Source organism: Protomyctophum bolini (genome assembly GCF_963924005.1).
Source record: "Protomyctophum bolini genome assembly, chromosome: 21".
In the NCBI taxonomy this organism is placed as follows: domain Eukaryota; kingdom Metazoa; phylum Chordata; class Actinopteri; order Myctophiformes; family Myctophidae; genus Protomyctophum; species Protomyctophum bolini.
Genome location: NC_137882.1, coordinates 24234843 through 24262006, shown reverse-complemented (window position 1 = coordinate 24262006; position 27164 = coordinate 24234843). Strand labels below are relative to the sequence as shown.

The 27164-nt window shown below is 47.6% G+C and overlaps 1 protein-coding gene across 1 annotated transcript in view; it reads left to right on the top strand.

The window, feature by feature from the left end:
- Positions 1-27164, top strand: part of kcnh2b (potassium voltage-gated channel, subfamily H (eag-related), member 2b) — a gene marked incomplete at both ends in the record, with an annotated part of 236053 nt that overhangs the window by 111337 nt on the left and 97552 nt on the right. The window contains 4 exons of the mRNA XM_080793801.1: positions 15663-15824; positions 23895-24090; positions 24642-24958; positions 26212-26423. Coding sequence (XP_080649927.1) covers positions 15663-15824; positions 23895-24090; positions 24642-24958; positions 26212-26423 — 887 coding nt within the window. The remainder of the gene's footprint in view (positions 1-15662; positions 15825-23894; positions 24091-24641; positions 24959-26211; positions 26424-27164) is intronic.

The window sequence follows — 27164 nt, the reverse complement described above, 5'->3', positions numbered from 1 at the left end:
TCTCTGTCTGGAGTCTTCCTGTCTCTGCTGCATCCCTCCCCTGTGATGCACTCATTTAGCTCATTAAAGTTAACGAGTGATGTCCCCGTTTGCCAGAAGCACTTCAACTTGCAACTTGGCCAAAACCGCAACGCTCCCAGCAGCCCCAAGAACAATTAGAAATAAGTCTCAAACGGGTTCTGGACTCCATACAGATGGCACAATTACTGATTGTGTTTTGAAGAGGCACGCTGGCAATCAAGCGCTCTGCAGAGTGGTTGTAAGTGGACTGGTTCATGAGTAATTGCCTCTTCAGGTCAATTAGCGGGAGCTTTTGCGAGGAGCGGGTGAGAACTTCTCCCTGTGCTGCGTGCTGACAGGAGAGAGGATTGGTCTGAGGTGAAAATGTATATCAAAGCAGAATGCACCTCTTGAGAGCCATGGCATGCCCTCTCTTAATGCCTCTCTATGCCTCTTTATCTCCCTGCCTCTCCCTCGCTTCCTGCATTAGGGAGATATCTGGAGATCTTACATAACCACGTTCAAAGAGAGGAAGAAAAAGGGAGAAACAGACTCGTCTTTGCAGGGATATAAAAAGCACTCTCACTCAAATGAGGAACGGCAAAGAGAATAGAAATGGAGAGGAGCTCTCAAATGTAGAGTCAGGTTCCCTGCAGTGCTGCTGGTCTGATGAAACGCAGCAGGGGATTTTGGAATTAATTGCTGATGTTATGGATGGCGGGGTTAACATACGTTGGTTAGACATACAGTCAGACAACACCGACACTCACGACATGCATGCAGTTAAAACTAACCCGTGGCTTCCAGGCTGTGAGGTTAGGTTTCTAGGGTTGGGTCACATGCACCCATGGATGGCTTGATATTTGCCATGCTTACTTGCTTTAGTGGGGTGAAGGCTAAAGATGAAGCAACAGGGACTGGTAGTGAGAGGGAGATCTGTACGTTTTTTTTTTTTTAAGAAATGGGCTCCGCCCACAAATGTGTGTTTTGCAAAAGTCTACCTGTTATAGTGCCGCCATTGGCCGACTCAAGGCCTTCCTTAGCCTACTGGGAGTGCAAAGTGCCGTGCCGATCGGTCCAGTGACAGGCGGGTGGACTCACGGGACCAAAAACAGTATCCCATGCCCAAATAGCTGCAGGTTACCCTAATGCATAATCTTTGATCGAAACTTCACTTCTAAAGCATCATATTGGAGAACCATACAGTATATTGCCCAGGACAATTTACAATTCAGATGCTCTTAGTACAGAGCGACTTACAGTACAGTCACATGGTTATACATCAAATACATAGAAATATTGCAATAACATTGCAATATCTGTTGCAATGTTAATGCACCATATCTGCACCAGTCCCCTTTATCTCTACTGTGTTGTGTTAGTGTGTTCATCATACCTAAACGCTCCAGTTGTGGCTTTTATCCTACAGTATATACTGTTATTGTATATTGTATACTGTTATACTGTACTGTTATTGCTTCTATACGTGGCCCTAAGACCCAACTAAATGAATAGCCCACTGCTTTTCTTTACATTTTAGTAACACACACACACACACACACACACACACACACTTGTGAAATGTTTATTTATGTCCACATAATGAGAAGTACAGGAATACCTTGTACAAAGGACATAAACACTGCCAGTGCAGTTTGACAGTGGGAGAGCAGCCAGTTGCATGGACGGCAAAACATCGTTACAGTACACACATGCATCCACGTGAACACATGTTTATATGCACGCTCACGCACGCACCAACACACACACACACTGGCACAGACTTGGTCTGACGACATGATCATGTTTTTTCCCTCGACTGCATGTAGCGTGTCCAGTCAGAATACCTACTGTATGATGTTTGTACAGTGAGCGTGAAACAGGAGCTGGGCGTGTATGCAAATCCCTCAGGTCAGTGTGTTATTGTTGAGCCAGCCTGCGTGTGGCTGTGTGGGACCATGGAAAACAACAATGAGACCACAGAGTTCTCTGTATTCATAAAGACTGTCTCCAAATGGCACTGTGGGACCTGACCGTGGCTCTCTGAAATCAGATTAATGGTTTTCAAGGTTCTCCCGAGGAAGAAAAAAGGCCTGCATAAGCGTAGCCCTTATGCCCATGTCGCCGCAGTGTAGCGCCAATCCCCCCCAAAATTACCTGATGGAGGGTAAAGGAACTGGTCGGAATAACGTGTTTCTTCCACGCACTATGTCAGGTGAAGAGGAGCAGCTTGGACTCCTCATGCATAGAAGGAAGCATGAGGTCAGTCCGCTGCCCCCCCCCCCCAGGTTGGCAGAGGGAGTGTAGCGCCCAGGATTACATTCATTAATGGACACTGGGTGGGAAAAATGGGTTACAAAAATTGTGGGATAAAAGAGGAAATTAAAAAAGAAATCCCCCCAAAATTGTCAGGTGGAGAAAATGAGATGCATAAAATAACTGAATCTGAGGTTAAACGTGAATGCCGGGCTGGGTATGGGACCCCATGCAGATGACGACCCCTGTTTGTGTCGGGGAGTTTGGTCCAGTTTGGTCCACGTAACTCAGGGTTAAGTGTTCATTCCTGGCCATCTGTAAACAGTCAAACCGCTGGAATGTCCGGCAGACGAGGACAGAACAGGAATCATCATCCTAAATCACAGCTACTCCGGACAGGAAATGAAGCCTCTCTCTCTCTCTATCTCTCTCTCTCTCTCTCTCTCTCTCTCTCTCTGCTATCCTTCTCTCTCCTGTCTATCTAGGATATCCGTTCTGCCAAAAGTGCTTCTCATCTACTGTGTCCTTTCCTTTCCCCTTACCTTTTTTGGTACACATCCGATGATAGTCACACTGCGAGTGAGCATGCGTGCAAGTGTTTTTTGAGCGTGTGTGTGTGTGTGTGCGTGTGTGTGTGTGCGTGCGTGCGTGCGCTAGGTCCCAGGCAGACATTGTATACTCAACTGTATTCTGTCATGAATTATCACCTCCCATCAGTCGGCTGTATCATCTGTCCAACTCACCATGTCCCTATTTCTCCTACAACCTTGAGTTAAGTTTGTGATAGACTCACAAGTCAGTCTCTAAACTGTTTCTCTCAAAATGGTGCATTTGGTAAATGGTGCATTTATATAGCGCCTTTATCCAAGGCGCTTTACATAGATTGTGCATTAAATTCACCCATTCACACACCGATGGCAGCGGAAACCATGCAAGGCACCAACTAGCACATCGGGAGCAATTAGGGGTTCAGTGTCTTGCTCAAGGACACTTCGACAGTAACTCTGGGGGAGCCCGGGTTCGAACTGGCAACCTTGCGGTTCCCATCCAGGCACTCTACCCCTGAGCCACCGACGCCCTCAAAGACAGACTATAAGGACAATTCCCCGGAGATTCCCCGGAGAACAGCAACTTAACAGACCACTTCACCACCTTTCAATCTACCTACATGTCACAAAATTGCACACACTACCACCCACATCCATTATGTCACAAAATGCCACAATTTCTGTGACTCAGACCGGGGGTGTACTGCGTAGGTTGTACTGCGTAGGTTGTAAGCATCATGCAATCACAGGTGTATTCATGCAGTGGTGATTGGCATGCAGAGGGGGTGACCCAACGCCAATATAGGAAATTTAATTTGCCGCGCAGCGACCGAATGGGCCTCTAATTAACCTGACATCAGCAGAATGTCAAGCCAGACTCTGTGTGAAGAATGCAGACGTCCAGAAGTAGCTTAGCGTATTCAGACAGCCTTAACTCAGTTTAAACGGACCAAAACATGTTGTTGGGCAGTTTAGAAAGAATTGGAAATTTGAGGAAGAATATTAGTTCAAGCACCACAACATCCATCACACTATGGAGCATAAATTAGGCTTCATGGGCAGTTTAGAAATTATTATGAGGGAGAAGGTGCACAAAATATGAACAGATTTAGGTGGCCTTGGGTACAAATTTAATAAATTAAACTGTATTATCGTGTCTAGGGTGCCAGCCAGATTGTGCAGAGTGTCTAGGAGTATGTCATGAGCGGCCCTGCAGTATATTTAAACGATGAGATGAGGTATCGAGTTGTGAAATTCCTTGGTGGTGAAACCCAAAGCATTTGACTTGCACAATAGATGTTTGGTCATTGCACTGAACGTGGCATTCATCAAGGTAAAGGCATGCCAAAAACCTCAGCAAAAAAAAGCATTGCAATTGATTCAGTCTCATTTCCAAAACTCAGTCAACTGTAGCAACATGTGAAAACGAGAGGTGGAGCAGGTAGAAAGCAATCAAGAAACACTGACCCCTATCCCACCTTTTAACTTTTGCCGTCTTTCCACCCTGAACGAAAACTTAATTGAACAGGAGTTGGTTTCTGATTTACCTCCGTGCTGTGGACCTTTTACAGTGTCTTCTGACCTTCATTCAAATGCACGACCAACTCTTGTTCTGGGAGACGATCCCGGTGTGATGTACTGTGTGTGTGTGTGTGTGTGTGTGTGTGTGTGTGTGTGTGTGTGTGTGTGTGTGTGTGTGTGTGTGTGTGTGTGTGTGTGACTGTGTGTGTGTGACTGTGTGTGTGTGTGTGTGTGTGTGTGTGACTGTGTGTGTGTGTGTGTGTGTGCGTGACTGTGTGTGTGTGTGTGTGTGTGTGACTGCGTGTGTGTGTGTGTGTGTGTGTGTGTGTGTGTGTCATTGATGGAAGCATTTAGATAGCTTGGTTATCGATCCTCCATAGGTGGTTAAACGTACACACTGAGTCATCAGAGCATGCCTGACTTGCACTTTGTCCTTCAAGGTTGGAGACATGGCTGTGGGTGGCTGCAGCCCCGTAGAGCACTGTTCTTATGGCTGTGGGTGGCTGCAGCCCTGTAGAGCACTGTTCTTATGGCTGTGGGTGGCTGCAGCCCCGTAGAGCACTGTTCTTATGGCTGTGGGTGGCTGCAGCCCCGTAGAGCACTGTTCTTATGGCTGTGGGTGGCTGCAGCCCCGTAGAGCACTGTTCTTATGGCTGTGGGTGGCTGCAGCCCCGTAGAGCACTGTTCTTATGGCTGTGGGTGGCTGCAGCCCCGTAGAGCACTGTTCTTATGGCTGTGGGTGGCTGCAGCCCCGTAGAGCACTGTTCTTATGGCTGTGGGTGGCTGCAGCCCCGTAGAGCACTGTTCTTATGGCTGTGGGTGGCTGCAGCCCCGTAGAGCACTGTTCTTATGGCTGTGGGTGGCTGCAGCCCCGTAGAGCACTGTTCTTATGGCTGTGGGTGGCTGCAGCCCCGTAGAGCCTTGTTCTTATGGCTGTGGGTGGCTGCAGCCCCGTAGAGTCATGTTCTTATGGCTGTGGGTGGCTGCAGCCCCGTAGAGTCATGTTCTTATGGCTGTGGGTGGCTGCAGCCCCGTAGAGCACTGTTCTTATGGCTGTGGGTGGCTGCAGCCCCGTAGAGCACTGTTCTTATGGCTGTGGGTGGCTGCAGCCCCGTAGAGCACTGTTCTTATGGCTGTGGGTGGATGCAGCCCCGTAGAGTCATGTTCTTATGGCTGTGGGTGGCTGCAGCCCCGTAGAGTCATGTTCTTATGGCTGTGGGTGGATGCAGCCCCGTAGAGTCATGTTCTTATGGCTGTGGGTGGATGCAGCCCCGTAGAGTCATGTTCTTATGGCTGTGGGTGGATGCAGCCCCGTAGAGTCATGTTCTTATGGCTGTGGGTGGCTGCAGCCCCGTAGAGTCATGTTCGTATGGCTGTGGGTGGCTGCAGCCCTGTAGAGCCATGTTCTTATGTGCCTGTGTGGGCGAGTGTACCTGTCTTACAATATTTATGAGGGCCACATCTCATCTCCCCACAAGTACAGTAGAATTTTTATATGTGGGCATGTACAGTACTATATATATATACCCATGTGTGCATATCGGTCGGATATGTGGAGAGGAAGTCCTGGAAGATTCACAGTGGCTGTCACAGTTTCTTGTTTTGAACCCTATAGAAAATCCCTGGTGGGATTTGAAGAAGTCTGTTGCAAAACAAAATAAAGTATAGAGGGTATGCACGTGACATCATCGTCATACCGGTTATGTGGGAATGCCTACTGATTGTCATAAAACTACTTTCTGGCCTTGACAGCCCATACATCCAAACAGAAAGGTCCTATTAATTGCATTAAACAACGTTAAACTCACTTTGCAACTCACTTTGCCACTCGATTTGCCACTCACTTTGTGCATGTGCATACCCTCTATTCCCTCAACTACAAATACCTTGGTAAGAAGAGCATGTACGTACATCACCTCTCTACTCCCTGTGTGAGAGGTGTCAAGTCTCAAGTATTGAGAAGGTCACTTTGCCGTTGACCTCCGTCCGTCCACACTCCATAGCCTTTCATAATCATAAGTGCCTCTGTTTCGCCCTTGTTCTCCCACTGTCACTCTGTCCTTCCACCTGTCCATCCTATCAGTATGAGACAGTTTGAGACACTGAGGCTGACAAGGAGGCTTAACCGTAGCGTTTGACTGAATTGAAGTGGACAACGTGTGTGTGTGTGTGTGTGTGTGTGTGTGTGTGTGTGTGTGTGTGTGTGTGTGTGTGTGTGTGTGTGTGTGTGTGTGTGTGCGATTGCCAGTAGCATTCGGTTACTTCACACACTAGCATTTTCTTTGAAAGACCTAATGTATTGTTACAGTATCTTACTGTGAGACACTATAAGGGTAAATTATGTGAACACAGCATGGCTAATGATTTTACAATAACCTATTACTAATTTTTGCAGTAATGCCTGATTAAATACTTGTTCCCAGTCTTTCCTCATCTCAGGAGGAGAAAAGCCTGGTAAGGAACTATGGCAGTTGGTGTCTGTAGGGCGGAATTTACTTCATGTCTTTTTTTTTTGAGTGGTACAACCACTCCAAGGAACAGCAATGTCCGTGTTCACCTACCTATGTACCTGTGTGGCCATGAGCACCAGTATATGACTATGAGTATCAGTAGTTGCGCTGCTGTGCCAGAAACAGAGAGAGAGATAGTATTAGTGCTGCACTGTTGCCTGCTAATGAGAGAGAGAGAGAGAGAGAGAGAGAGGAGAGGGAGGAGAGGGGAGTTGCACCACTCAGTTCACACGGGTGTGATTTTGTATTAATACCGACACGGTTTTCATGAATATAAACAGATCTGTAGCTGTACAGCATCAACTTCCTGTACTTCCAAGTAGACTTCCAGTAGCTGTTCTTAACTTCTTGGCATAGCCAATTTCATGCATGCAACACTCACCTGGAATCTGTACTGCTGTAATTGCTAAGCGGGGACTCACTGTCAGGCAGTATGTGGTATACGCCCTAACAACTTGCTTATCGGGTCTCCCTGGAAACTTGCACACACTACCACCCACATCCATTATACATACAGAAACCCAGACAGACACGCGTGTGCGTACGAACATGCACGTGCGCAAACGGTACACGCTTTATACAAAGTGTCCATGCACACACACAAAATAAATACGTCCACTTTAGCCAGCAGTTTGCAGCGTACCCACCTGGCTGCTGCAGTCGGTTATTTGTCTCAATTACTGGGAGGGAAGGAAATCTGATGAATGGTTGTCTGGCGGCGTTTTTGTCCTTCCACAGTTTCACACCAAGAAGCAGCCCCGCTGTAAGGTGCATAGGTCAATCACATGGCGTGCGTGCGTGTGTACGTGTGTGTGTACGTGTGTGTGTGTGTGTGTGTGTGTGTGTGTGTGTGTGTGTGTGTGTGTGTGTGTCAGCGTTGAGCAATGGTGGAATGCCACTTATTGTCACTTATTGCAGGACAGCTGGTGCATGCATTCTGGTGGGAGGGACTGATGGGTCAAGACTCCTCATACAGTAGCAATCTTATTTACTTACAGTGTGCACGCGCGTGTACACACACACACACACACACACACACACACACACGGACACACACACACACACACACACACACACACACACACACACACACACACACACATACACCTATCTTTCTCCATTCTGCCCCCCCTACCTCCCAGAACAATGCCTCTGCAGTGTGAGTGGGCTGGGCAGCGGGGCACATCTAGATTAATCACGTTCAGCGCTGGCTCTGGAGGCCACATTTAGTGGTTCTGCTGCCTGTGGGAAGAATGGGCCACTGAGTACCAGACTGATTGCTTCCTGCCGCTTTGGCACATTGTCTGCAAGGAGCCACCAAGGGAAGAGCTGTCGTGCTCTGCCATCTAGTGGTTTGTTGATGCCTCTTTTCAGTGTTGAGCAAAAAAAATCCATTGTTTTCAATCATGTACAGTACTATATTTAACCCATTTTGACCTGAGATTTTCCTCTGTAGCAGCTTGTTCTTATTTGACACTATAATGTTTAGCTCCAAAACTGCTGAGGCAATCTAAACATTGAAGAACTCATTTTACAGCTGTGCTTTTCTACTTCCATGTGGAGGCAGTTCATTTTACGATATCGTTGAGAAGACAAATTACTCCTCCATACTACCTCCAGCTGCTGTCTCAAGGGTGGCACGAAAATGCAATGTAGCTTTTAGACAGAACAGTTAGGAGACATTCCTACCTTGAATAGGACTGGTCTGGAAACCAGACAAATGTGCCAGTGTAAAAAAAAGGAACCCCCACCCCTCAGTGATATTAGTCTTAAAACATGATAATCATGACAAATCTACACAAAATGGAATGTTGACCAATTTGTCTTTATCACATGGAGAGTTTGAGTATGATAATTTATATTTTGTGATTTTGTCCCTTTTAAACTTAGAACCCAGGAGACCTTGGCTTGTATATTGTATTCGATCGTCTCAAGCGACACTGCTCACTGAAGGTGCCAATAGGCATGTAGGTACTTCTGTTGTCCACTGGGAGGGGCTGATGGGTCAATAATGTAGAGGGAGTCCCCATACTCACTCTCTCTCTCTCTCTCTCTCTCTCTCTCTCTCTCTCTCACCCCCAGGCATGCACCTACTTATCTTTAACCTCTTCCCCATGTCGACCCCCCTGTGGGTCGACATGTAAGATGTGGCTTGATCAAGCACTATACTAATCTGTTTTCCTTTAATCCACTTGTTCCATACCAGAGATTACAAACCTATAGTTTCTAATCCAAACATGTTACCGGATGCACAGAGAAAGAGGACAGGTTTTTCATTTGAATTCAGAGGAAGATCGAGGCAGGCCTCTGTTGTAATTGTCTTTTTTTGCAAGAGCCAAAGTGCACAAAAGATCATTTTTTTCCCCACATAGAATGCCTGCTGCTGAAATCAATCATTTTACAGCCGGTTGCATAATCTGCCACGCAGGGTTACCTGCAAGGCTGTAGTCAAATCCTCTTATCCACCTGCTAACTTGTGGTAAAGATGTTCACTAATCCTCATCCTACCCCCACATTCTCTGTCTCCACACCCTTGGGGGCGATTCATACTCCTATTTTACCGCTGTAGTGCCGAAATGATTTCGGCACGTCGGAAACTTTCAGTAGCACCGAAGACCAGACTTTAGGACGGTACCCGCCCCCCCGAACCTCAAATGACGTCACATTGTAGGCTCTACAGAGCCGAACCGACTTTTATTCGGCTCTAAAATAGGAGTATGAATCGGCCCTTACAAGTCTATGCTAGACACACGAAGTAGAGACAAAAGGATCCCGCACATTGTCTTCACTTACAGAATCAGATTTATTGAGCAACATTTGGGTCGTTCAGACCTTCATCAGGCATAAAGAAAAGCTGACAAACGGTCAGGATAAGCACAACTCTGGGATCAGCGGGGGCCAATCGGATGCCCCTGCGCCGATCCGTTACCATGGAGAGACACACCAAAATAGTTTCCTATTGAGTGAAGTGCATCCGGTTTTTTCACCCTCTCCTTTCTGTGTGTCCATGTTCCTTCTTTTATTCCTTTCCTTGCTTCATTCCTGCCACTTTATGCACTTATTTTGTGCCGGAGAACATTAGTGAATCGGTGAAAGAGATGCATGGTAAGTTTGTAAAGTACATTTGGGTGTGATTGAGGTCATAAAACCTAAAAGAAAATGTATGTCATGAAACCTTTAAAGTTGTAGTGAAGTTGGTGTTTTTCACACCTTTAGACCATATCCGTGGTCATCATATATGGGCATACCTGCCAAAACAATGGGCAAATTATTTTGCCCATTGCCCATAAAGTTTTTATATCAAAAGTGGTTACCCCCAGAGAGGACGTATAGGGCCTTAGTTCTACTAGTGTATATTTCAAACAAAGTGTTTTTTGACTGGGGGGGGGGTCATATTTTCACAGCAGGAATTGCCTGTCATAATTTGACCCCCCAGTATTAGGATGTATTAGGATGTTGATATTCATTCATCAGCCAACACTCCCCACTGACAGGTAGTACCCCCCCCCCCCCCCCCCCAGAGAGGACGTATAGGGCCTTAGTCCTCCTCCTCCTCCTCCCAGCCAACACTCCCCACTGACAGGTAGTTACACCCCCCCCCCGGGGTCTGACCTCATGCTTCCTTCTATGCATGAGGAGTCCAAGCTGCTTCTTTTCACCTGACAGGGGAGAGTTTCCCCGGCCGGACGTATAGCGCATGGAAGGAACACGTCATTCCGACCAGTTCCTTTCCCCTCCATCAGGCTGCAGCCAGGGGGAGGAGGTGTGATGTGGTACTTTTGATTAATCTCCCCATGGATCCCCAAGCTTTAAAAATGTCTAATACCACATCAGATTATCAGATGCTACATGTGCCACTGGAATGCACGGGGGACATTTGACCAGCTAGATTAACTGTTGCCCTGTTGGACCTCCAGCTTTGTTCATGTGAAATTGAAAAGCAGTGCAGTGGGTATAGCTGAACGTTGTTGATCCCAAACTAAATAGGTTGTGCTGTACTTGAAATGTATAGGCTTAATCCCTTATGTATCTGACTGGGCCAAATCCAGGTCACATGCGTCACTCACAAAGTGTGTGCACAATGCAGTGCTAACTGGAGGCAGTGGCGGCCTTATATTTGTTTCAATCGTTTCATTATTATTTATTTTTTTAAGAAGTAGTAGTATAGTGTGTTGTTTGGTTGTAATTGATCCCACTTCCCAGTGTGTGCACTCACTGCACTAGCAGCGCTGACATTGTATAGCCAATGCTGCCTTCCAGTTATATACCTTAAGTAAAAAATTGTTTAATCAAGCAAGCTGCTTTTGTATATTTTCTACTTGGCTGTGTATGCTGTTCATGCTTTGAAGTCCGATAATACACACTGACAAAAAAAAAAAAAAAGGCCGCCCCTGACTGGAGGTCATTGAATCGGGTGAAGGAGCCCACTTTGAATGGTGCGTTACTGTGTTTACAAATCACCTACTCATAAGTGGATAAATGGATGAAACATAATGAGGTGTGAAGTTAAATGGAAGTGATTTTGAATCCAATGTGAGTTGTTGCAGCCTGGTAAAGTACAAACATTTCTGCGTTTTGTGCATATGTACCGTATGAATTATATTGTGTCTGAAGCAAACGTTACTTAAACGTGCTTATACTGTAACATGGCATAATAATAATAATGGCATAGTACAACAGCTGCTGATGACAGACACCTGAATGAACATGATGGGAAACCTTGTGAATGAGCATAGTAGGTCTGAGGCAATTTATGTATGTGTGCATGACGCATTGACATACAAACTTACGCACGCACGCACGCACGGTGACGCACGCACGCGCACAGGGCCAGATGGTTGTAATCCTTGATTTTTCCCTGTGTTATAAAAAACAATCTCCCTTGTGTTGGGATTACGTTGTTCTCCAATCAGATTTGTAGCCACTCTCCAGTGTTGATGGGAGGTGATTGGCAGGCGGGGGTGATGGAGGAGGCAGGCAATGGGCAGTCACACTGTAGCGAGTACACAGCATACTGTACTATAGCTGGTCCACGGCGCACAGCCCTGCTCTACTGTTACTGTACCGTTCACTGTGCCGGTCACTCATTGTCCTTCACTGACCAGGTAAGAACGGGGGAAACTATACAGGTGATATTATTACCAACTTAAAGGAGAATGAAAAAAAACGTGTATGGTGATTTTGTCATTTTGTCGTGCAGTAGTAGTAACTGCAGCAGGGTAAACACACAGGGCGGGCTGCATGACCTTAGCGTGATGTAAGTAACACAGATGCAGCTATTAAAAACAGCCAGTAGAGTGAATATAAAAATTGTTAACTATGTAAACTAAGGGTTAGGGTTAGGGTTATCATATTCTACTTATTTTCAGTTTTTAAAACCTTCTCACCGTCCTACCAGGGCTGTAGAGATTCTTATACTCTGTGTTAAGGACGTCGTACAACGGTGTTGCGCAACATTTGGGGAAACAGGCAACCTATACAACGCTGTGAGAGCTTGTACAGTAGATCGGCTATAGAGTGTCCAGAGACACGGAAAATAATTCCCTGTTCATTTTCCTCAGACTTTTCAAAAAGTATTTATTTAAAGACGTTTACGCTGCGGACAAAGCCAACTCTTTTTCGTGACAAATCATGACAATAAACACAATGTTTTGGGCCGAACAAATAATTAGAAAGAAGAAAAAAACGGCAGGTTACAACTCATTTTTTGTTGTTTTTCTTCTTTGTAATTATTTGTTTGGTTCAAAATATTGTGTTTGTTGTCATGATTTGTCACCACTCGAGTTGGCTTCGTACGACGCTTAAAAGGTCTTTAAATAAACACTTGTTGAAATATCTATGGGGAAAATGCATTGGGAATTATTTCCTGGGCCTGGCGTCGTCATGAAAGGGGGTGGGACTGCGCCGCTCTATTAAATGTTAGATTTTCGGCTATTATAGCATGCTCAAAGTACTGCCTCCATGTTGAAAGTGGTTAGCCTAACACTCAGGATGTTGTACTACAGTGGTTTTGTCGTTTTATTTATTACTAGACCGTTGCACCCATAGATATATATAAAGGCTAGATGGCTCAAGGCGGAGTCTCTGACGTAGTTCACACGGCGGCCATCTTGCTTCGGGGCTACAGTACAGTATGTTCAATGGCAGCTCAAATAAAAACAGCCATAACTCCCTCAAATCTTGACGGGTTGGTTTATTACAAACGTTGTCAACGTGGCTATGATTCAGGACGCTTATCTGCTTAATTCTGTTTTTTATATGAATGTCGTATAAAAGTATAAAGTATGCGGACGTCTCTGACCTATATAACAAACCAAACCGTTTGAAAATCGGTTGAGAATTGAGCAAGTTATGGTTATTTAAAAGTACATGCCCCATAGAGACAATGTTATGGTTATTTAAAAGTACATGCCCCATAGAGACAATGTTATGGTTATTTAAAAGTACATGCCCCATAGAGACAATGTTATGGTTATTTAAAAGTACATGCCCCATAGAGACAATGTTATGCTGCCCCGAAGTAAGCTGGCCGCCACATAGCGACGTCGCTCTCCATTGGCCAGAGCGCGGGTGAGCCATCCAGCTTTCTTATATATATATCTATGGTTGCACCTGTCTCTCCACGGGAATGATGCAAGACAGGTCTGTATTGCACATTTTAATGGGCTCCCTCGTTGCTTTTCACCATGTGTGAATTTGTCTGCTGGAATATGATTCTTCTTTATATGTGTGAATTCTGAACAAAGACATCTTACATCTTATTGGGTTTAAAAAAAAATCCCCTCCCATGTGGGGTTCATGTCAACATTTTTTTCATACATTTGTAATACATAGAAATAGGCACCCATCATTTCCCTCCCGTCCACCCACTATGCCCACCCACTCTTCCCCAATGCGAAAATGCAATATGATGCGGGGTAACTATACATACTGTACATTGGGTGCTGGGTTAAAAGAAAGAATAACATGGTTTATAAGGATAGAATCCACACACCAAACTATGGCTGAGACTTCTTTATTAATCAGAAAGACAATTTAGAGCCGTAACGGATCTTTGTCAGGTCAATGAAATGGATACTGTACAATAAGAAGACATATCCTAGATTTAAGCTTTAAGAATCACGAGTGTTATCTTGCAGATCTGGGAGGACTTCACTTTGCAAAGCAGGATCAGTATCTAATGAGGGTATTGCTGGTGGCATCCAAAAAAGCCTTAACAGAAAAGTGGCTTACAAATGTTATACCAACTATAAATGAATGGATTGATTTAATCTATGGTGTATTTATTATGGAGAGAATTACATTCAGCTTTAGAAGCCAGGTTGAAGTCTTCACAGATAACTGGTTTAGATGGATTGCTCATATCTCATACAATGAGACCTGATTTATTTAAATTCATTTGTTTAACCTGTAGAAGCAGATACACCTGTTTGAGGTACTTGTATTTATGATCATCAATAGAGAAGAGAGGCAGATTTCCCCCCTTGTGTGTATTGTATGTATATTGTCTTGTTTTGTTTGTATTGTCAATTGTCAGTCGTTTCGTTTGTCTGATTAAAATTCAATAAAAAGTCAATTGGAAAAAAAAAAGAATCATGAGTGTACTGTAATGCCACATAAAGGTCGCTGAATTCTGGTGGCACGGGGGTAAGGGGCAGCCACCGGTTTACACGACGCACGTACAATGCATAGGCCTTATGCGTTGACAATTCTCTAGTTCAAATATGGCTCATCTCTGGGACTACCGTCAGGGTTTTTACATGGTCACGAAGGGGCATCCATGAGAGAGAGAGATCTTAAAAGCATTATGGATAAAGATAATGGTTTCATGACATTAGGCCATTTGGAGGGTCTGTTCTGGCCCTGTCAAGGTCATTAGTGGCTTCCTGTTTGCAGAGTTCAGAGTAAATGCAGTGTGTCTCCAGTTCTGTTATTAGAGAAATACATTGCCATGTTCTTTATTTTGACATTATGCCTGTGTGAAATGGACTGTACGTTAACATACTGTACGTGTGTGTGTGTGTGTGTGTGTGTGTGTGTGTGTGTGTGTGTGTGTGTGTGTGGGGGGGGGGGTGTACGATATGGTGCCTAGTCTAGCGCGTGTCTGTCTTTCTTTTTGTGCCTACAAGGCCACTTCTGTGTATACATTTTTGAACAAATCAATCAAAACTAACAGCACATAAATTTGCACATGATGTCAAGCTGCAGCACACAGCTTAATCCTCCTAACCTAATGTCTCTACGCGTGTGTGTGTGTGTGCGCGATGTTGCAGTTGATGGTTGAAATGCCTGAGCAACATTCAGGTCATATATTAACGCCTGCAGGCGGTGTGAAAATCAAATCATATGCAGTCTAATTTCATGCTTACTTACCTGTTTAAACACTGTTATGGCAGATTAGTGTGAGTAGCATGCCTCTCGTGTGTGTGTGTGTGTGTGTGTGTGTGTGTGTGTGAGAGAGTGCGAAAGAGAGAACTGATTACATTATGCACTGATACTATAAGCATTTTATAAAGAGAGAGAATGTGCATGCATGAGTTTATATGTGCCTGCCTGTGGTTATCAAAGTTGTGCAGCAGGCACATATATTTAGCACCAGCCTGTGTGAACGAGCACTTCTTGTCAAATTCATAATTCATAGTGACATAACGGTACTACTGTAACATAACATAACGAGACAATCTTTTGACAGCCTTCCTCCCTCCTTGTCTGTCCCCAGGTCAGAGTTTAGACAATCCTTTGACAGCCTTTCTCCCTCCATCTCTGTCCCCAGGTCAGAGTTTAGACAACCCTTTGACAGCCTCTCTCCCTCCATGTCTGTCCCCAGGTCAGAGTTTCCAGAGTCTGGTGGACGTGGTCCCGGTGAAGAACGAGGATGGTGTTGTGATTATGTTCATTCTCAACTTTGAGGTCATGACAGACGAGCGACCGACTGACCCCGGCTGCAACCAGGAGCACAACCACCGCCTGCCCACCTGGCTTGTCACCGGTAGGTACCCACTGTCTTATTGGCTAGTCACCATCGGTACCCACTGTCTTATTGGCTAGTCACCACCGGTACCCACTGTCTTATTGGCTTACTAGCTAGCTGACTCACTGACTGAATGACGGTGGCTAGTTGGCTACATCACTCACTCACTGTAAATGAGTCCGTTTGATGAGGGCTAGGTGCACAGAAAAAGGACATACCAAAAATCTCCATCGTTGCCAAAGATTTATTTCTTCAAAGGTTTCCAAAAATAATGTTCAAAATAATTTCTCAGGAAAAATACTTTTTTCACAAAAATAAAATATAACTTCCAAAAAAAATGAAAATAACAAACTTAAATGACATGCTTAAATTCAAGCACCCAGTCTGGACATTACCAGTCCTAACACTGTCCTAGGGCAGAGGTTCCCACATTGTGCCCCTTCTCCCCCTGTCTCACCATGGACTGACTACCTCCATTCAAACCCAGGCCTCTGACTAGTGGCCCAAACCATCTGTCTAGAGACAGGTTTTCCCAAAGTATTCACTTGCACAACTAGTGAACATGTAACACAGAAAACATTTCCCAACCTTTACAGTATACTTGTCAATACTAAAGTAATTAACAAACCAGGTTTTAAACAACCCGTCTCGTTGCAATCATACTAAATAGTATGTATTGCCAGACACATGCACCCCTGCAACATGGTGCAACCCAATTTGAATCCTCCACCTACTGTATAAAAGGAGCAGTGGATTCAGTGGTGACTCTTTTGTGTAACTTTGACCAGGAAATGAGGATGGTGTGAGTAGTGGGTGTTTGACAACATAATAATGATAATACTTAAAACTGTTGGACTTTGAAAGGAATAAAAGTATGTTTGACCAACCAATTGTCTCTGTCCAAATTGAACAAGAACAAGTCAAGATCAACTGATTACTAACTTTAGCCGGCATAGTTAGCAAACAGTGTTTGCTAATGACCATTGACTGACATGTGGGAATATTGAGTATGAAATGAGGTTATGATAAACAGAAAATGAAATACAATTAAACATGTGTGGCTCAAGAGGAAATGTCTTTATCACACCCACTGTCTTATTGGCTAAGTACCGTAACTAACTAGCTAGCTGAATCACTGACTGAATGACGGTGGCTAGTTGGCTAAATCACTCACTCACTCACTCACTCACTCACTCACTCACTACACTATTGGTTATACCGTAATCCTGTTAGAATAATTGGAAACATCCAACCTAAATTTAATCTAAAATGAAGTCCCTCATCTTAGTTGTTTCGTTCTTCGATTTTTCAAAAATAGCAGACCTACAAGCTCGTAGCGCGCCTCTCTGTGGCGCGCTATGAGCTTGTAGATCTGCTGTTATTTTAAACTCCTTCACTCAGTGAATCGCCCTATGGGGAGTGCCATCTCTGGCATGAACACACAGAATTAAACCATATACTTCACGAACAATTTCATTGGTCGGGACTTCTACCCGCCCATGGCATGATCACCCCTCCCACCGGGGTGATAACGTTCCACTCATGCCACACGGGTCATTCCGATTGTCTTCTGCTTGCTGAACGCACGTTAAGCCACGCTACCTGTTTGTTATTACCTGTTGAAACCGTATCTCACCAAAGACGGGCCATCGGCTTGTACCAAGAGATTCACAGTGTTCTGCAAACCCTCTGGTAGCCCTCTTCACGATGACACGTCTCTTGCAAAAGACCACGTAAGTGTTTACCGGCCGCTGAGAAGCGTAACAAAGGTCTTGTGCAGTGTAGAGTTTGTTAGCCCGCTAGCCAGCTTCCTCCTCCGGTCGTTAGCTCTAGCTAGAGGCCCTCCTCGGCTAGCTTTAGCTCGCTGGTGCAGCGCCGAGAGACGCCACTTAGCCTCGCTGTTACACAACGTTAGCCTCCTCCCGCGCCGTAAGACCGGGCTGTCTGCTAGCTTGCACTCGCCTACACAACGAGCCTTAGACGCGGCCCTGCCTTGTTAGCCTGACGCCGAAAGACGCGAGCTAACTCGCCGCTACGCTCCGCGCCGCTGAATACACATCACCGACGCGGCCCAGCTTTGTTTACTTGCCGCCGAAAGACGTTGGTTTACTCGCCGCCGAAGTTACTCTCCGCCTCCGGCCTTTTACACGCTCCCGCGGTAAAAACCGGAGTGCATCTTCCAGGCCATCGCCGAAAGACGAGGCCCCTCCACTGGGCTTATTAGTGTAAACAATAACCCACTTGACCCACGTGACGACCCGCGGATAGTGACCACGGTCCTAGTAGTTACTGAAGTAACTCTGGTTGTAGTACTTTCCCTGCTAGGTTACGAAAGTAACCCAGGTTCTAGTAATTTCTCTGCTATTTTTGAGTGCTCTGTGTAAACTCCACTCTAACTAGCAAGAGCCTGTGGTTGGTTTGTTTTCTCTGCTATCTTGAGTGTTTGTGAAAACTCCACTCTAGTTAACATGGATACTGACAAGAACCCAGCATCCACTAGCACCAAGGCTAGTAGCTTAGCAGCTACTCCACAGAGGGTCTGTCTCCACAGGTCATGCTCCAACCTTCTGGCTGTAGATGACCTCCACACAAGCTGTGCCTTTGCCTGGACTTCTTCGCCAGGCCATCCTTGCTCCTGGCTTCTGTCCATGCTGTCTTCCCCTTTCCTTCCGGCGGAAGCAGAGGCGTCTTCAGCGGGTTGAGGTCCGCATCGCCCACGGCGATGCCAACTTGGACGACCCGGGTTTTGATCTGAGAACACATTCTCCACTCTGACCCAGCGCCCCAATACAGGGGCTCGTCCTAAGTCTACATCCACCGCCACCGGACAGGCAGCAGCCTGCACCTGGAGCCAGGGGGATGGGCACAACTACGCTCCGGCTAAGAAGGTACCTAAGCCCGCTGAAAAAACGGGCTCCAACCTTATAACTTAAAAGAGAAGTGCTTCTACAATATCTTGGACTGCGGGTTCCTTCTTCAAGCTACACCAACACCCAAGATGGCCTGCAGGGGTGACAACAGCTCTAGTTGACTCGCCGCCGAAGCTACTCTCCGCCTCCGGCCTTTTACACGCTCCCGCGGTAAAAAAACGGAGCGCAATTTGCCAGGCCATCGCCAAAAGACAAGGCCTCACCACTGGGCTTATTAGTGTAAACAATAACCTACGTGACAACACGCAGACAGTGACTACGGTCCTAGTAGTTACGAAAGTAACTCTAGTTCTAGTACTCTCCCTGCTAGGTTACGAAAGTAACCCAGGTTCTAGTAATTTCTCTGCTATTTTTGAGTGCTCTGTGTAAACTCCACTCTAACTAGCAAGAGCCTGCGGGTGGTTTGTTTTCTCTGCTATCTTGAGTGTTTGTGAAAACTCCACTCTAGTTGGCATGGATACTAACAAGAACCCAGCCCCCACCGCCTCGTCCTCTCTCTCCAGACCCCTCAACCTTGACGCGTCTCGGAGACACCATGACGAGTCCTTCCTGGGCTCCTCCCCTGCCAAGAAGGCGGCTCGGACCGCCAACAACAAGCTCCACACGCTCTTCACCACACTGGTAAACAGAACTGTGGAGCCAGACCCAAGACATCAGCCAGGCCTCGCCGGCTGGCTCTTGGTGCTGCTCTCCCTCCAGCGGGATCTCGTCAGCCCACCAACGAGGCTCCTTCGAGCCGGGTGGTTGCGACAACGGGATGTCGGATGCAGTCCTAGGCCTCCACCGACGACTACCACTACTACTACCTCACGCAGCGGCCAAAGGCACGAGTCTCACTCGACGTGGTTCCCCAGCGACCCTCGACTACCGACTGCTTCCCTCAACATTACAGGTATGTACATTGTGAAGCTAGGTTTGTTTAGCTTTTAGCTAACCTTTTCGAGGTCGGGAGTAGCAACCTCGTCGGATGGCCGATGCCACCCTAGCTGCTTAGCATTCTAGATAGGCTGTTTTCAAGGTGGATGACGGACAACGAGCTCCTCCAAGAGCTCCCTCCGTGGACGTGAGGGACAAACGTCCCCCATGCCCCGCTGACCAACGCCGCCGCCCTCCAGCAGCCGCGCCGCCGCCCTCCACGGGGGAGACGCACCCTGACGTCTTCCCCCATCAAACCCGCCTCAGGGCTTGCGCTGGGCGTAGTAGTCTCGGACTGCACTCCCAAGCCGCCCCACAAGAGGTTGAGGCTCATGGCACGGGTTCCCGCCATGTGCGGGCCCGTGGCCCTGTGCGACCACGCGCTCTCCTGGCAATGGAGAACCCCCTTGCGCGTCACAGTGGGAACTGTGCGGAGCGTCTTCTTGGGTTCTCCGCTCCATAGCGAGAGGTTACAGGCTCCGGTTCGCTATGAGGCCCCCTGCATTCGGAGAAGCCCTCTACTCCGAGGCACACGGCGAAGCGGGTCAGATTCTCCAGCAGGAGATCAACTCTGTCCTGTTTCTGTAATGAAGGCTTTGCCCAAAAAAACCAGAAACAACAACAATATCGGGGGGGCATGAGCTCGCTGTGGAGGGAAACCCCTGGGTTTCCCGACACAATGAGACGGGACCTATTTCCGGTGCCGAGTGCACCCGTTTCGACGGGCACACTCGTCACGAGCCGGACGGGTCATGCCCAATTTTTCTCTCGTCCAGGGAGCTCCACTGCCACAGTGGAGGCTCCCATGGCCACAGAGAACCCTCTGGCTCGATGCCGACCGCAGTGGGAACTGTGCGGAGCATCCCCCTGGGTCCTACGCACCATAGCGAAGGGCTACAGGCTCCAGTTTGCTATGAGACCACCCGCTTTCGCAGAAGTCCTCTTCTCCGAAGCTCGTGGGCAAGCGGCAGAAGTGCTCCAGACAGACATTCAGTCCCTGCTGGAGAAGAAGGCCGTCAGAGAGGTACCATTGACTCAGAGTCGCAGCGGTTTTTACTCCCGCTACTTCCTGGTCAAGAAAAAAGGGGGGGGGCTACGTCCGATACTGGACCTACGGGCTCTCAATCGGTACCTCAAGACCTTAAACTTCAAAATGCTGACGGCCAAGTCCCTCGTACGTTCCATACGTCCAAACGACTGGTTCACGTCGATAGACCTGAAAGACGCCTATTTTCATATTCCCATTTACCCACCTCACAGGAAATTCCTGAGGTTCGGTTTCAAGGGGAGAGTGTACGAGTACACTGTCCTCCCCTTTGGGATGTCCCTGAGCCCCAGGGTCTTTGTGAAATGCACCGAGGCAGCGATTGCCCCGCTGCGGCGTCTGGGTCTCCGCGTAGCGAGCTACATCGACGATTGGCTATTAAGCGCGGACTCTGCATGAGAGGCGATGCGGAACACCACTCAAGTGGTGCTCCACATGACCTCCCTGGGGTTCACCATCAATCACGAGAAGAGTGTTCTGGTCCCCACAAGGTCGATAGACTTCATAGGCATAGCACTGGATTCAGTCTCCTACACGGCTCGACTGAGCCAAGCGAGGATGGACGCTTTCCTACAGTGCGTGGCGCTGTTCAGGACGGGACAGAGGGTCCCCTTCCGAACCTGCCTAAGGATGGCCGGGCTCATGGCGTTGGCCATCTCCCTAGTACGGCTGGGCAGGCTATACATGAGACCTTTCCAGAGATGGATAAGGTCCCTAGGTGTGTCCACCAGGTGCCTGTCACGGCGAGTGATGGTATCTGCAGGCTGTGTACTCGCCCTGAAGTGGTGGTCGAACAGAGGTGTCCTGGTGGAGGGTGTTCCCCTGGGACAGACCCTTACCAGGAAGATCGTCACCACGGACGCCAGCATGTCGGGGTGGGGGGCCACCCACGACGGCAGGACGGCCAGAGGAGTGTGGCACGGAGCCATGAGGCGTGCACACATCAACTATCTGGAGCTCCTGGCGGTCTTCCTTGCCCTGCGGCACTTCAAACCGTTTATCCAGGGGTGTCACGTTCTGGTTCGAACCGACAACACCACGACAATGTGCTATATCAACAAGCAGGGAGGGCTCAAATCCCTGCGCCTGCACACGTTGGCACACAGGCTACTGACATGGTGCCACGAGCATCTGCTGTCGATCACGGCCTGCCATGTCCCAGGACTCCTGAACACAGGAGCCGACCTGTTGTCCAGAGGCCCACTCCGCTACCACGAGTGGTCGCTGCACAAGGAAGTAGCAGCTCAGATATGGGCCAGATACGGCACGCCGGTGGCGGACCTGTTCGCGTCGGAAGAGAACACGAAGTGTCAGTACTTCTTCTCCCTGACAGGGTCCCCGTCTCTGGGCATGGATGCGTTGGCGCACCCTTGGCCGAGGGGCCTGCTTTATGCATTCCCTCCTCTGCCCCTGATCCCCCCCCGCCCTGGCCAGGGTGAGGACTCAGGGCCTATGCATGCTACTGGTGGCCCCGGCTTGGGGGTCTTGGAGGTCGGACATAGTCCCACTCCTGTACGACCAGCCCTGGCAGCTCCCGCTGCGGAGGGACCTGCTCACCCAAGCGGGGCAGGATATCTTCCATCCACGTCCACAGGACCTGGACCTCTGGGTCTGGCCCGTGAGGGGCTGAACCTGGATGCCGAAGGCCTGCCCCCGAACGTCATCACGATGATTCTAGGGGCGAGAGCCCCGTCTACTAGACAACGATACAACACGGCCTGGACCGTGTTCGAACGTTGGTGTGCGGCCAGACCTGTACGGGTTATCCCGTTTCAGGCTTCGGTGAGGCACATTCTGACCTTCTTGCAGGAATTCCTGGACAGAGGTCTAGGCCAATCCTCTGTGAAGGTCAACCTGGCGGCCATTTCGGCGTGCCACATGGGGGTAGACGGCAAGACAGTAGGTGAGAACCTGCTAGTCCGTCGTTTCATGGCGGGCGTTAGGCGAGCCTTTCCAGTTTCCAGATCTCTGGTCCCATCATGGGACCTGACTCTGGTACTGGACGCCCTTTCACAGGGCCCCTTCGAGCCACTGGGGACAGTGGACTTGAAGTTCCTCACACTAAAGACTGCTCTGCTGGTCGCTTTGACGACTGCGAAGCGAGCCAGCGACATACATGCGCTTTCGGTCAACCCGAGCTGCATGAGATTCAGCGGGAACGACTCTAGAGTCTATTAGGCCGAGCCTCGCGTTCTTGCCTAAGAATTTCCCCTCTGGCTGCGCCCCGGTCAATCTGATGGCATTTCACCCGCCACCTTTCTCCTCTGTGGAGGAGAGGAGGTTGAATTGCCTATGCCCGGTCAGAGCGCTGAGACACTATGTGGACAGAACTGCTCCTTTCAGGAATGGGGATCAATTGTTCGTGTCATGGGGTTCCCAAAGTAAGGGAAAACCGATAACGAAGGTAAGACTTTCACAGTGGATTGTGGAAGCCATTCGTTTGGCATATGCCGAGAGAGGAGTGGAGCCCCCAGGGGGCTTGAGGGCTCACTCTACTAGGGATATGTCTGCATCCTGGGCGCTCACTAAGGGTGTCCCCATTCAGGATGTTTGTACGGCGGCGAGCTGGTCGCCCCCCTCGACTTTCGCCGAATAACTTGGATGTGGTGCCGTCTGCAATGGCTCATGCCGTTTTAGACGTCGCTTCCTGGGTTGGCCGTCACGGGTAAAAAGCCTGTGACGTTGGTTGGGACTTGTTCAACTGGTAGGTAGCTATACGGGAGTTTATATTTCCCCATAGGGCGATTCACTGAGTGAAGGAGTTTAAAATAACTATAGGTTACTTTAGTAACCCCAGTTATTTAAACGACTGAGCGAGGTGAATCGCCCGAAAGACTACCCTTCTGACTTAACTAAGCAGAAGCCAATCTGGTTAACATGGAATGACCCGTGTGGCATGAGTGGAACGTTATCACCCCGGTGGGAGGGGTGATCATGCCATGGGCGGGTAGAAGTCCCGACCAATGAAATTGTTCGTGAAGTATATGGTTTAATTCTGTGTGTTCATGCCAGAGATGGCACTCCCCATAGGGCGATTCACCTCGCTCAGTCGTTTAAATAACTGGGGTTACTAAAGTAACCTATAGTTTTTCAATAGCTAAAGCATAACACAATGCTAACACCAAAAGGGGTTAAGGACGTCGTACACAGCAGTTGGACTACCCCTGAATGGAGCCCTTCCTCCCTCTTCTTCCTCAGGTCGACCCAGAGGCTTCAAGCTCCGTCTGCCCCTGCTGCGCTCCCTGTCCAACAGCAAGGGCTCTCTGGACGACCCCGAGGTGGGCCGCATCCCCACCGCCACTCCACTGCGTCAGGGCCACCCCAGCCTAGAGACCCTGCCCCTGGGGGACATCCTGCCCCTTAGCCCCGTGCCACCAGAATACAGCGAAAGCAGGTACTGTAGCAGAACTCAAGTTTACTGTTATTACTGCTGTTTTTATTGCCTACCGCACAGACCTTTATGTAGCTTGTAGTTCTGCTATTTTTGAAAAATCATGAAAATGCGGCACAAATCTTTATTTCGACATCAGGCCTATATGGGTTAAATTATTATTGTGCACTACAGTATCCATTTAATTGACCTGACAAAGATCCGTTATGGCTCTAAATTGTCTTTCTGATTAATAAAGAAGTCTCATAGCACCGAGTGGCGCGCTACGAGCTATTTTTTGATAAAAATTGAAATTGAAGAACCACTGACATAGAAACATAGCTTTTTCAGAAAACTGTCAGGATGTAGAAGACATTTATAGAGCCTGATCTCAGGTCAAAATGGGATAAACTGTTATTCTTTATTTTAACCCAGCACCCAAAGTCTATGTACAGTATGTATAGTTACCCCATCCACTTGAACCATGCAGTCAGGGGGAGTTTACAGTACATGTTTTGATAAGAGCCACAGGACTCAAAGATTCCCTTTTCCTGGTGTCATTGTGGGTTCATTAGGCTACAGAGTTGGCCAGAGGACCAGGAGGACCAAAGTACCCTGCTGGTCTCTTCGGGGTCGTCCCATCCCCCCGGAGGTCCATCCCATCCCCCCGGAGGAGGTCCTCGCACGCAGTCGTCGCCCTGCATGGTCTCCCACCGCCACAGCCTCAAACCCGACGGCTCGGCCGAGAACTGTTCCCTGACCCGCAGAGGCTCGCGGGACAGCAGCCACAGCATGCGCCGCGCGTCCTCCGTCGACGAGATCGAGGCCATGAGGCCCGACTGGGACCGCAAGGGCCGCCGGTTCAGCTTCATGCCGTCCAGCAGCAGCACAGGTACAGTGATGTAAACAGGTTTTCAATGTAATGAGTCCCGGGACGCAGGGATGGTCTTTTAGATGAGTCCCAGGGACATTTTACGAGTCCCACTTGACGTTACAAATTGCAGCATTTAACTCCCATTTCATTTGATATGGTTATAATGTGGTTATATTTGATTTGAAGAAATGATTTTAACTAAAGCTAGCAAAATAAACTAACAGTATAAATAAAAAACAGTACAGTAGTGCTTCCCGTGGATGCAGAGGTCGTTTTAACTATAAACTGTCGTTTAACTATAAACTGCGTTTTGGGATGCAAAATGCACCCTATTTTAATCGCTGCAGGTATCACACATACTGTACATACAGTATAGAGGTTCACAGTTAAAGACAGGGCAACGGATCATTTTAAATGCTGGAAATTCACCTGGAAAAAACACTGTACCTGTACCTAACAATACATATGTTGTATACATTTTGGAAAGCGTGTTCGAGCAGCTAAATCCGTGAAAACCCATTTTCAATATTTCCGATACTCAAGGCTGTGACATTAGGTTTAGGTTTTAGGTTTATTTATTTAGCACGTACTGCAGTACAAAAAAATAGACAATAACATATCAAAGAACAAAAATACAATGCAAGGAAGGGAAGAAGCCAGCTGGCTTATTTGGAATCCTTTCCTGTATGGAAGAGGTAATTGTTTTTTTAAACGGATTAAAAGTTCATAAAGAACAGTACAAAAGTCTACAAGTTGGCAAAGGGGGGCAGCTGTGCAATAAAGAAATAAAAACACAGACTGCACAAAAAACGGAAATAAACAATACAACAACAAACACACAAAAGAAAATATAACGCATCAAAGTAAAACATGTAATTAATATTTGCAAGGATAATGAGGATTTAGGAGTGGAAGTACCATTACCTTGTTTCTGCTTGACCGCACTGCTTGACAAATACACACTCCAGTACACACTCAATATACAGTTACATGCATGGAATTGCAATTGTAGCTGCATTGCAAATGTAGATCGTTTTGAATGCTAGACATGTATAGACCAGTTGATTACTGTACTCTATGTCGAACTAGCAAGTTCTTCTACTTGTCATATAATCTCTCTGCTGTTTGAACAGATCCATTCTGCTACAGTATATACTGTAGAGACGTTTTCAACACTTTTCTCATTTTAAGTCATTTCCATATAGTTACCGGTATATAACAAAGCAATTGTCCCAACTATTGCAAAACATTCAGACATGCTGTGTCTACAGGCGCGATGAACAACAAGTCCAACATCCTCAACTCCACGTCGGACTCGGACCTCATGCGGTACCGCACCATCTCCAAGATCCCGCAGATCACGCTCAACTTTGTGGACTTCAAAGCGGACCCGCTCATCGCCCTGCCTCCCGGGGAGTTGGACATAATCGCCCCCTGCAAGCTCATCGACCGGACGCACAACGTTACTGATAAAGTCACGCAGGTAAGAGGACCTACCTGTGTGCATGTGCGTGTGTGTGTGTGTGTGTGTGTGTGGCGGTATCGCATGAGCAAGAGAGTGCTTCTGTATTTGTTTGTGCACCTGCTTGTTGAGTGAGTAGTTAAACCTCCTCACTCCTGGTAGGTTAATAATAGGAGTAGCCTACTGTCTACATTAACAAACAAACCTACAGTACCACTTTTATCTGACTCCAGATCAGTGAAGCCGTCAGGATTCCCTGTCCAGGTCTGTACTGTGAGCGCAAACTCTTTACTTCAATGCGACATTGTGCAAATGTGCGATAGAACCCAATCGCCTCCATTCTCTCGCTAAATATCCTGTACACTACAGTGTTTTTGTGTGTAACCTTCAGCATTTGATGAATATGATCGTGTGCCCATATTGGGATAAGGGCTTCTATCTCTTCTTTAGACCACGCCTTCTCCTTCCTTGGCCAAATACCAACTTCGACATTCTGTTTGTGCCTCACATTTGATACAATTACATTCCCCACACCTGCCGTGATCCGCCCTCTGGTGGTGCGCTTGGAAGCGAAGCGACATCCCCGTTTTTTGGCGATCTAGCGGTTGTTTGATCTGCACCAGAAATTTAAATGAGCCTTCACACCAGCCAAACGAAGCTTTCTGACAATACGCAGCAGTTCATTTTAATCGCAGTAAAACATCCTGGTGTGAATGCGACCTCAGTCTAGTGGATGGCCAGTGTTTGTGGTAAAGCATTTTT